We start from the raw sequence: 11,586 nt of genomic DNA, 5'->3' as shown, positions 1-11,586 counted from the left end.
TCCAGTTTCTGGACATTTTGGACAACACATTTTCAACAACTCCCCCTGTCTCATTCACCTGTAAGCGAGGCCGGTTTTAGGGGGGGGCAGGGTTGGGCTGTGCCTACCCGAACGTGTGTCCTGCCCACCCAATCAAAGTTATGGGCATCCTTTATTTTTTTATAATTTTATTTTTTTATAAATATAAAAAAAATATCACAGAATATCTGTACCGTTTCTGATTGGGTGGGCACTGCGCATCATTTTTAGACACAACAATGAACACATACCGCAAAAGTTGTGTCTTGGCGGAGGGACCCGACGTCCCAGCAAAATGAGCACAACAGAGAAGTGTTCAGAACAGCACACAGAGCACACACTGGAGGCTGATTTATGGTTCCGCGTTACACCAACGCAGAATGGTGCGTGTCGCCCGTACACTACGCCGTACCCTACGGCGTAGCCGTGGCAACAGAACCTGCAGAACCTGCAGGGAGAGCGCCACCGGCGCTCTCCACCCTCGCGGAGACGCCTCCATCCCCAGTAGCGGACCCCCAGTCGCGGACAACCTGCGCCGCAGAATCACACTTTGGCTTTCTTTTTTTAGCCTTTTTAGCAGGGCGAGCCGTTACATTCGACGTGACCGCCCGACCGCGAGCCGGCGGTGAAGCCGGGAGCGCCGGAGCCCTCCCATGTCAGGCCGCGGTTGCCAGTCGGTCTGGAGGAGCGGCCGGGGGGGGGGGGGGGGTGGCTGCGCCCGGACCGACGGCTCTGCTCCCCGCTCTCACCCACACAGCGGGGACCGAGCCGCTCTGGAAATAACTACATACTGGGGGTCCGTGGCAGAGGGGAGGGGTGGGGGGGTGGGGGGGTGGGGGGGTTACACTGGGACACTCTGAGCCGAGGAGGACCCGTGGGAAGTGGACACGGGGGCTGGAAGCAGAGTGCGTGCATGGGACAGAGGGGGGCGTGGGCGGGACTTAAAATGAAGGCATCTGATTGGTTCTTTCCCCCCTGCCAATCCTCTGGTCGTCTGACCAATCCGTGCCATTCGGTGCGCAAAAAACAGATTGGTCAGAGTTTTTACAGGATTAAAGCTGTCAGAGAGGTCAGATTTTTTTCTTTCCTTTTTTACTGAACACATTATTCACTGGCTACTCTCAGGATGGAAGGACCATTTCACCCAGTATAACAATACTTTTTGAACCAATTCGATTCCCATCATAGTCTGACTAAATGTATTTACCCATCATAGCCTTATTGTAAACCATTTTTCTATTCAAAATGCCATATGACCATACCAATTTATTTATTTTAATACATAAATAACAAATAAAAACTAGATCCATATTGATTCATTACCTACAGGGATTACAGCTAAAATTGAACATACTTAACTATATAGGCTACTTAATATTTGTACACTTGTACAAATTATTTTTTTACATGTTCGGACTTCGCCCTATGTCACATAGGGCGAACTTTGAACATGTAAAAAAATAATATGGTTTTGCTCAACATAGTGACATTGGCAATTAAGCTGACCTTACCCTCTCCTGTTTTGAGCAGTCTGAAATGACATTGTATCGTTTATGCCAGAGACAGTTGGTGAACTTGGAATATAAACTAACTCTGTGCATCCGTGGAGTGAATTGTTGTAGATAACCAGAAAAACCATGGAGTCAACTCTCAATGGTATGAATATTCTCTTATTGATCAGGTGGAATAGATTCTTTGGCATTGGGTAGACTAATATGTTTCCCTGGTAACAGTGTTCCCAAGTCCTCAGTAAGGAAACCAGCCTGCCCTAAAGTCTCCACGTGACTTCATCGCCTAATTTTCATAATTTACAAGTACATAATCCTCGTCAGGGGCCGCTGCGCCGGCAGAGTCCTGGGCAGGGGCCGCAGAGCCGTCAGAGTCCTGGGCAGGGGCCGCAGAGCTGGCAGAGTCCTGGGCAGGGGCCGCAGAGCTGGCAGAGTCCTGGGCAGGGGCCACGGAGCCGGCGGAGTCCTGGGCAGGGGCCGCGGAGCCGGGGAAATCCTGGGCAGGGGCCACGGAGCCGGCAGAGGCACTTTCCTGTTGTAGCTCATTCGTCTCTTGGCTGAGCAGTTCATCATCTGCCTTAACTGTGAGTATTTGCAAGAAAATATGAAGCAGGTAAAGTATAAAATACAATAGATAAAAACTAAACACTGCAAGAAGGATCTCATATTAGTGGAAATCTATAAGACTAGACGACAACTTGAGAGTTCCTTGACACAAAGGTAGAATTCTTTAAAGGGGACCTATTATGAAAAACACATTTTTTCTTGTTTTAACATATATAAAGTGGTCTCCCCTCACCCTGCCAAAACAGGAAAGATGAAATCCCATGAAATTCTGCAGGGTCTGTACACCCCGCCCGGCTGAATCTTCCAGTGTCATGTGATTTCTACGAGCCGTTCAGAATCTGCTCCTATTGTTACGTAACGATAGGCGCAGATTTCCATAGGTCGGCCTCCGCTGCTGAAACCACGCCCACAACTAACTCCGCCGTCTGGAGCTTCAGCCATTGTTCAGAAGCCGTGGCTGTTTCCACAGCGAGGGGACAGTAAAACTGGGGTTTTGCATCGACATTTACCCCCATAAAAGGATCAGTGCCCACAGTACGGACCCGGCGGTTATTTATATTTGTCTACAAGTATTAGGGCTGGGCGATATATCGAGATTTTAATATATATCGATATATTTTCAAACACGATATGGTACGAGACAATATCGTTTATATCGATTTAAACTTTTTTTTTTTTTTTTTTTTTACATTTTTTTTTTTTTAATGATTTTGATATAGCTTATTTTGTGACAAATTGACTTGAATGTTTTATTTGAGATTTGCACAAATGTTTTGTTATTTGCACAACTGGCAACCTCAGTGGAAAAGTCTGCCTGTTACTGTCTACATTGTATTAATTGCACAGTGTATTTTAATTTAATTGTTATGAAGGAAAGGGATATTTGTTTTATTTTATTCAAGAAGCATTTTTATTCTATATATGCAGGCAGTTTATTTTTATTTCATTTGTTTTATACATTTTGATATTGTGCAGACCTCTGTTAATAAATGAACCTGTGTGACATTTGGCACGAGGCTTTGTATAAAAACTGACTGTTTTTTTAAGGGTTTGCCTCAGAAAAAAATGAAGCTAACAGAGATGCTATGCTATAATGCTTTGGGGGAAAGCCCAATTAAGGCACAGAAAAAATATCGAGATATATATTGAGTATCGCCATTTAGCTAGAAAATATCGAGATATGACTTTTGGTCCATATCGCCCAGCCCTAACAAGTATGATCTTTGCATGGGCTAAGTATTTAGCTTAGCTCCGGAGCACCGAGGCCGCTCACAGGACCGGACCGGTGAGCAGCTCCGGTGCTCCAGTGTTCCCTAACGGAGTGTTGTAACACCGGAGGTCTATTAGTACCGTAATACATTTTTCTTCTGTTTATGGTTTCAGATCTTCCAAGCACCTGAAGCTGTTCAACGAGACCTTCAAAAGGACGCACGGTCCTTCCTTGAGCCAGCAATAGTGCATACATGTTATTTATATACAACTTATGTTCTTTTATTTTTTTAACAATAAATTTGCCATTTGTGAAAATTCAGTGTTGTGATTTATTTACAGTTAACATGATTCATTTGTCTTGTAACATATGAAATGATGAGGAATCTGAGAAAATAACTGTGGTGTACCTGTTAGAATTCAATTAAATCTTCCTGTGTGAATTAGTGTGAAGACGAGGTGACCCGTTCCCTCTTCAGGTAACTTAAGGCTGGTTCTGCGTTACACCAACGCAGAGCCTACGGCGTAGGGTACGCATCGATTTAACGCTGAACCGTAATTCAGGCTTTAAGATCCGTTTACACCGTATAACTGCATGAGAGCGTCCGACTAACGCGTCGAGCTGCGTGACATCGGACGCTCTCTGTCCACACTGAAACCGTTAAACTTGCGGCCGGTTAGGACAGTCCAATACAAAAAAAAATAAAGCAATGACATTTATTTTGTCGCCGAAGCTCCCTCGCATGGGACACGCTTTCTGTACGCAGCCGGCTCTTCTGGCCGGAGCGAAGCTTTGTTCCCTCCCCTGCTACACGTCATTCAGACAGCCAATCAGCATAGAGCCTCATTATCATAGCCTCCCCGCCCCTCAGGATCCAGCACAGAAAATGAGGTTAGAAGCGGTAAAACTAGAGACATGGCCCACAGGCTGAATTTCTGTTTTATGTAGAAAAACAAGCTTTAGATTGTTTTTAAAGGGATTGTGACATGAAAAACACATTTTTCTTGATTTTTTGTGTTTAGTTGGGTGTCTTGACATCAATTACACCCAAAAAAAACGAACTTTTAACATTCAGTGTATTGTGTGCTTTCTGGGAATTTCCGCATAATTATGCAAAAACGGCGCGTCTGGTTGGGTGGCGGACCGTTACGTATAGACCCGCTAAATCACCGCCCCCTCCACCCAGCTCCCTGCCCATCAGCACTGAGCCGCGGGCTGGAGGGAGAGAGACGGCCACCGCCTCTCTCCTCTCCACCCGCGCTCTCCTTTTTTTTTTCCGCCTACGACCTCAGATCAGACGAGACAACCCGCTGCATAAGCATATTACTAAGTGGAGGAAAAGAAACTAACAAGGAGCTCAGTAGCGGCGAGCGAAGAGGGAAGAGCTCAGCGCCGAATCCCCGTCCAAGCGGCAGGCGTGGGAAATGTGGCGTACGGAAGACCGCTTGCGGTCGGGTGCCTGAGTCCTTGTGATCGAGGCTCAGCCCGTGGACATACCATTGATCCTCCACTGTCTGCTGTGTGCGGGGAGTTTGGGGGAGAGGAGGAGTGGAGGATGGGGGGGGGGGGGTGGTTGGGAGGAGGAGCGGGGCAATGATTGACAGGAAAGGGGGAAAAGGACGCGTTTTTCACAGTCAAAAAACACCGTCATAAAAAAAGCCAAGCATGGAGTACTGGAGTGAAGTTTTTCTTGTTACACCCTTTTAGACACATTTGAGGGATATTGGCCAAGACTTTTAATAGTGTTAAAAGCATGTTAAAAATTATGTCACAATACCTTTAAGACATTCAAGGCCTGCTTAAAATATACATTAAATGCCATAATAGGTCCCCTTTAAGTTTAAGTTAGTTTATATTTTATTTAGAAAATAATGTGGCCTCTCCTTCTGACACTTGAATATTTAGTTATGAATATGTAATTACTGATCCAGTTCAGAGGAATAAAATGCCATAAACTCTGCTCTTTTTACATCCATTTTGTGCCATTTACCAAATGATTTGTCCAGAATAATAACAAGATATCATTAACCTGAAGGAGATTCCTGTACTATCAGGGCTTTACCGTATATACTATCTGTGTTTATGAGTTATTAGAATAAAGTTTCAGGCTTTCCTGTCTAAACAAAAGCAAAATATTTAAATTCTTGTTAATCAGCCTAAGTACTAACATTAATGAGCATTTTACTGGAAATACATTTTCCAGTCTCAATAAAAACTACCAACACTATTATTATACTGACCTAAAGCATCCTGTATTTGGCGGACGGCCTTCCTGTTTTCATCACAGATCAGTAGTCCTGGTACAGTCTCGTGGAAGAGGACATCAACATCCAGGACAACATTCCTGGTCTCAGACCAACTTCTCCCACCGGTTGAGTAGTCGACATCTCGTGTGTGATGCATCACAACCAGAATGATCTTTTTATTATCTGCTGACACCAGAAAAAAGAACAAGAGATGAAACTGAGGCTTCAAACTTGTTTATTAAAATAGTATTTATTCATGTTTATTGTAGCTGTTTAAAGTTTCGTTACAAGACTACTACATGTGTATATGTATTTATAAAATGCATCCATGTGTACATTAACATGATGGTTTCATGTGACACATTAGTCCAACATGAAGTAATCTGTTGCGTACCAACAGATAAAACAGCTGGAACACAGTACCTGAAACCTCCCTCATGGCTGCATCCACATCTGACCCAACACGAGATCTGATTGGACAGAAGACAATGATGACATCACTCTCCTCTGGGCTTGTGAACTTCACATGTAACCCATCCGTCATTTGTTTTAGTAGACCTTCATCTGCTCCAAATGTTTCTCCTGTAGTGACTTTATAGACCTTAACTGGTGGTACATGTAAGAAAATATAAATCAGGACAAACATGTACAGATGAGATGAGAAATAATAACTGCAAACTGGATATTCATATGAGCAAAGACACACTTGTGCCTCCCTAATAGGAAATAAAGCAATTTTAGATCATATTTAGATGCATGAAATAAACTGATGTGCAACTTGAATTTCCTGAATGAAAAGGTTGAGGAAAATAAAAGGAAATATTTGAGCATTTTATCTAATGTTCACACTTGATTCACAGTCTCCCAAATTACTACAGAATCAAATTCTGTCGTGGTCACAGCAGCTACTTTCACAAATTCCACAAAAGTGTTGAATGTTAATCATCAAGAAATGTTGGCCTTCATTTAAGATCATTTTCTTTTGGTGCTCTTCTTGTTTCATGTATGGAATAACACGTTTCCAGGGTTTTTCTGTGTTTCTTGGGCCAGTTTGTAAAGACCAATGATGTAAAACTGGTGACACACTTTTAAATAAATGTTACAAAATGCCAGTATTGAAGAGCCTAAAACTGACGATCCAGAAGAAAATCAACCCAAAGATGGTGTATTGTAGGAAGTCCAGATTTCTCTGTAAAACCTCTCTGTCTTCATGTAAATCAGATTCAGAATCTACTTCATTCACCACGTTTGTTCAAACAAAGAATTTGGCCTGTTCCTCTAACGCTTGAATATGTAGTTATATAAATCATTACCGAAGAGGCCATAAATTCAGCTCTCTTTGCATCTATTGACAGTATTTTGTGAGATTCACAACATCACCTGTACAGACGTATAATGAGATAGTAGTAAACAGGAGGAGATGTCTGTACTAACATTATTTTCATACACTTTCTGTTTGTTTAAAGAGTTAAAATCTATTCAGTTTGTTGAAACCCAATCTAGAGAACTACTTTTATTTTTTATTTTTTTTAATTTTCTTTATTATTATTATCCTCACATCTTACATTACACAGATGATGTACAATTGGTTTACAATTTTGTCAGGGAGAAAGAAAAACATCAGCATGTCAAAACATAGCTGTTGCCCTATAGTTATATATAGTAATGTTGAAAGAAACAAAACCTGCGTATATTTATATTTTTTAAGGTAAAACGAACAAACAGAACTAACCAAAGACAAACATGCACACACAAAAACAAAAAACAAAAAAAAAGAAGGGAGCAATGATGAATCAAAACAGGATGTATTGTAACAGCGACTTAATTCAGTTGCAGGGAGACCAAACTACGATATTATAAGAGTTTGGATACACACACACATAAAATTATGCACATATAAAACGCATGAAACCTGGCAGTCCATCAAACCAACAGAGAAATGATCGAGAAAGTAAGTGAGTGGAGACAAGTAATTCAGTTTCTACATAATTGTGACTTTTGAATATAGGAGACCCATTTTGACCATGACCGTGTAAATTTATCCATTTGTAGCCGAAGTGAGAAAGTAATCCTTTCCATTTTATATATTTCGTTGACAATATCAGTCCATTCCTCCATTGTGGGGGGGTCGGGATGCAGCCAGTGACGTGTGATGGTTTTCTTGCCAGCAGAAATCAGAGCACCAAATAGATATTTGCTGAGATGTCCTGTGAGAAAACCAGTTTCTCCCAGTATAAAAGTTTTGAAATGATATGGTATTTTCATATTAAACATGTTTTCTAATATTTTGTGCATCTCTAACCAAAAACTTACAATTACTGGACATTCCCAAAATATATGCCAATGGTTTGCATCCCGGCTCCCACACATTCTCCAACATTGTGAATCCCCTCCTGCAAAGTGAGCTTTCTGTTTAGGGGTTGAGAACTACTTTTATATGATAAAATGTCAGGTTTCCCGTAAATTATTTAAATGTTGGTCAAACGGCTTATGTGCCAACATTAATTTGTATTTTTCTGGAAGTGGATTTTCCAGTTTCAGTAAGAACTGCATCAACACATATAGTCTTTGACACTAACAAAAGATTAAACTCCATGTTATCTCATAATTAATCTATGTTGGTTCAAATCATTAATCTTCCTTTAAATGTTCCAATTTAAAAGTCTTATAACTTAAATTATGAAAGTTGTAGAAGGTGAGTGCCGTGACATGTAAAACAAAGTTACTTTCTTTGTCGAACAAAACAACTTCATCAAATACAACTTTATTTTCTTTTTTCTCTGATCTTCATTTTTCATTGTTTTTTTTTTCTGTAATAAATCTCATTTTAATATTCAAGAAATGAAATTGTTCCAAATTTATAAAAGATAAAACATTTTAACAGTTTATAAGCATAACACATGCAGTTAACACTAGAACGTGCATTAATCTGGATTCCTACCTTTGCTGCTGCTGTCAGACACTGATTCTGACTGAGTCTCAGGTCGTCTCCAACCGAAGGATTGTGGAATCCACTTTATGTACTGATCAAAACTACCAACTCTATTATTATACTTAGCTAAAGCATTCTGTATTCGGCGGACGGCCTTCTTGTTTTCATCACAGTTCAGTAGTCCTGGTACAGTCTCGTGGAAGAGGACATCAACATCCAGGACAACATTCCTGAAGGTCTCAGACCAACTTCTCCCACCAGTTGAGTAGTCGACATGTCGGGTGTGATGCATCACAACCAGAATGATCTTTTTATCATCTGCTGACACCAGAAAAAAGAACAAGAGATGAAACTGAGGCTCCAACCTTGTTTATTAAAATAGTATTTATTCATGTTTATTGAAGCTGTTTAAAGTTTTGTTACAAGACTACTACATGTGTATATGTATTTATAAAATGCATCCATGTGTACATTAACATGATGGTTTCATGTGACACATCAGTCCAACATGAAGTAATCTGTTGCGTACCAACAGATAAAACAGCTGGAACACAGTACCTGAAACCTTCCTCATGGCTGCTTCCACATCTGACCCAACAGAAGAGCTGATTGGACAGAAGACAATGATGACATCACTCTCCTCTGGGCTTGTGACCTTCACATGTAGCCCATCTGTCATTTGTTTCAGCAGTTGCTTTTCTGCTCCAAATGTTTCTCCTGTAGTGACTTTATAGACCTTAACTGGTGGTACATGCAAGAAAATATAAATCAGGACAAACATGTACAGATGAGATGAGAAATAATAATTGCAAACTGGATATTCGTATGAGCGAAGACACTCACCCACACCCCTGGACGTTATCTTGTGCCTCCCTAATAAGAAATAAAGCACTTTTAGATCATATTTAGATGCATGAAATTAACTGATTTGCAACTTGAATTTCCTGAATAAAAGGTTGAGGAAAATAAAAGGAAATATTTGAGCATTTTCTCTACTGAACACCTGAGTCCTTGGCAGGGGCCGCAGAGCTGGCAGAGTCCTTGGCAGGGACCGCAGAGCCGGCAGATTCCTTGGCAGGGGCCGCAGAGCCGGCAGAGTCCTGGGCAGGGGCCGCAGAGCCGGCAGAGTCCAGGGCAGGGGCTGCAGAGCCGGCAGAGTCCTTGGCAGGGGCCGCAGAGCCGGCAGAGTCCTTGGCAGGGGCCGCAGAGCCGGCAGAGTCCTGGGCAGGGGCCGCAGACCCGGCAGAGTCCTTGGTAGGGGCCGCAGAGCCGGCAGAGTCCTGGGCAGGGAATGCGGAGCCGGCGGAGTCCTGGGCAGAGTCTTGGGCAGGGGCCGCGGAGCCGGCAGAGTCCTGGGCAGAGTCTTGGGCAGGGGCCGCGGAGCCGGCAGAGTCCTGGGCAGGGGCCGCGGAGCCGGCAGAGTCTTGGGCAGGGGCCAGGGAGCCGGCAGAGGCACTTTCCTGTTGTAGCTCATTCGTCTCTTGGCTGAGCAGTTCATCATCTGCCTTAACTGTGAGTATTTGCAAGAAAATATAAAGAAGGTAAAGTATAAATACAATAGATAAAAACTAAACACTGCAAGAAGGATCTCATATTAGTGGAAATCTATAAGACCAGACGACAACTTGAGAGTTTGTAATGGAAAATTTTGGTATAACACTGTCTGTTGCCTGTTTTCATTCCTGTGGCGAGGTCATGTTCCTTTGACACAGATCATGACACGGTTGCCAGGGTGATGGGTGATGTTTTGTCTTTTCCAGTTCCAAACTATAAAATAACCTGTCCCTAATCTTCTTCAGCGCACTCAGGACTGTCGGTTCATGTGACCGGTTGGACTGTGTGGCTCCGTTCAATTGAATGTTTGTCCTCTTTTCATTAAATCTTCGAAAGACAGCTGAGGTGTCCTGACATTCGTTTTGAACAACAATTTTTGCCACCACAATTTGGCGACCACGAAGGGACCTCATCTGTGCCGGATTTTTTCCTTCTCTCCTCCGGAATCGAAGGTGTTTTAAGCATGCAACAACCTCGTACTCCCCCATCAAGTGAAGGTCGAGAAGAGGGCCTCTCGTCCGGAGGGGGGTTGGGAAGGTCCCCGCACCGACTGGGGTCGAACGAACCCGGTGGCTTCAGAAACGCCTCGCTGTTCTTTTGGGTGAGTTTTGGAAAGAAAACGGCCGAAATAAGGTGCGCGCTAACGTCTCCTCTCTGCCTATTCAGCTGATGTTGCCAGTAGTCCAAGTATTTGGTACCGGGGAGGGCTGGTCCAGCCAGGGTCTGAGTACCTGGGCTGTAATGGGACTCCATTCAGTTTGCGAGAGGAAAAGCCCCTGGGCTGTTTAAGCCAGGGTCTGAGTACCTGGGCTGTAACGGGACCCCATTCAGTTTGCGAGAGGAAAAGCCCCTGGGCTGTTTAAGCCAGGGTTTGAGTACCTGGGCTGTAACGGGACCCCATTCAGTTTGCGAGAGGAAAAGCCCCTGGGCTGTTTAAGCCAGGGTTTGAGTACCTGGGCTGTTTTGTTACTGGGACCCCGTTCAGTTTGCGAGAGGAAAAGACTCGCTCTTCGGTGCGACATCGGCTGTAGGTCGCCAGACGTGACGGATCACGAGTGCTTCTGTAGCCGTGGTTTGAGAGTGGAAGACTACTTCAAGTCGGGAACTTGAGGGCTCTGGATTCGGGGAATCCGAGTATGCCAGACGGGGTCTGGGGGCGGCTAGGATGCCTCATTCAATCCTAGAAGGAGCGGAGGTTTTGTGTTTGTGCTCTGAGCTGTCTGTTAATGTCTGGCTAACAATCTTGACTGTCTGGAGAATAACAAATAATTTTGAGAAATAATTGGAGTTGGAATGTTTTCCTGTTGATTATGTCGTGGGCTTCTGCGTCTAGAATCCGGTTTGAGTTAAGTGGGTAATCCGAAGTATACCTGGTAGGATTTAAAAGATGCAGCATTTGGAAGCAAACGGGTAATCCGAAGTACTACTCTTCTGTAGGATTTAAAAGATGCAGGACTCCAGTCAAATCTGAACCGTGACTTGTTCTAATATATTTTTAATCCAACTTTCTCTGTGAAAGAGCTGCGCGAGTGTTTCCGGCTGTTGTGACGT

The 11,586-nt window shown here is 43.3% G+C and overlaps 1 protein-coding gene across 1 annotated transcript; it reads right to left on the bottom strand.

Annotated features, from left to right (window-relative positions):
* Positions 1 to 1,077: 1,077 nt before the first annotated feature.
* Positions 1,078 to 5,729, bottom strand: LOC133446342 (small ribosomal subunit protein bS16-like). The gene is made up of 2 exons (XM_061724359.1): positions 5,544 to 5,729; positions 1,078 to 2,108 (listed from the first exon to the last, which is right to left on the bottom strand). The coding sequence occupies exons 1-2, from the start codon at positions 5,704 to 5,706 to the stop codon at positions 1,813 to 1,815; spliced, it is 459 nt and encodes a 152-aa protein (XP_061580343.1). The 5' UTR covers positions 5,707 to 5,729; the 3' UTR covers positions 1,078 to 1,812.
* Between the last annotated feature and the right edge of the window lie 5,857 nt (positions 5,730 to 11,586).

The sequence above is a fragment of the Cololabis saira genome, chromosome 6 (genome assembly GCF_033807715.1).
Source record: "Cololabis saira isolate AMF1-May2022 chromosome 6, fColSai1.1, whole genome shotgun sequence".
Lineage (NCBI taxonomy): Eukaryota > Metazoa > Chordata > Actinopteri > Beloniformes > Belonidae > Cololabis > Cololabis saira.
Note: the sequence above shows the minus strand (reverse complement) of the source record. Positions and strands in the feature narration are given on the sequence as shown.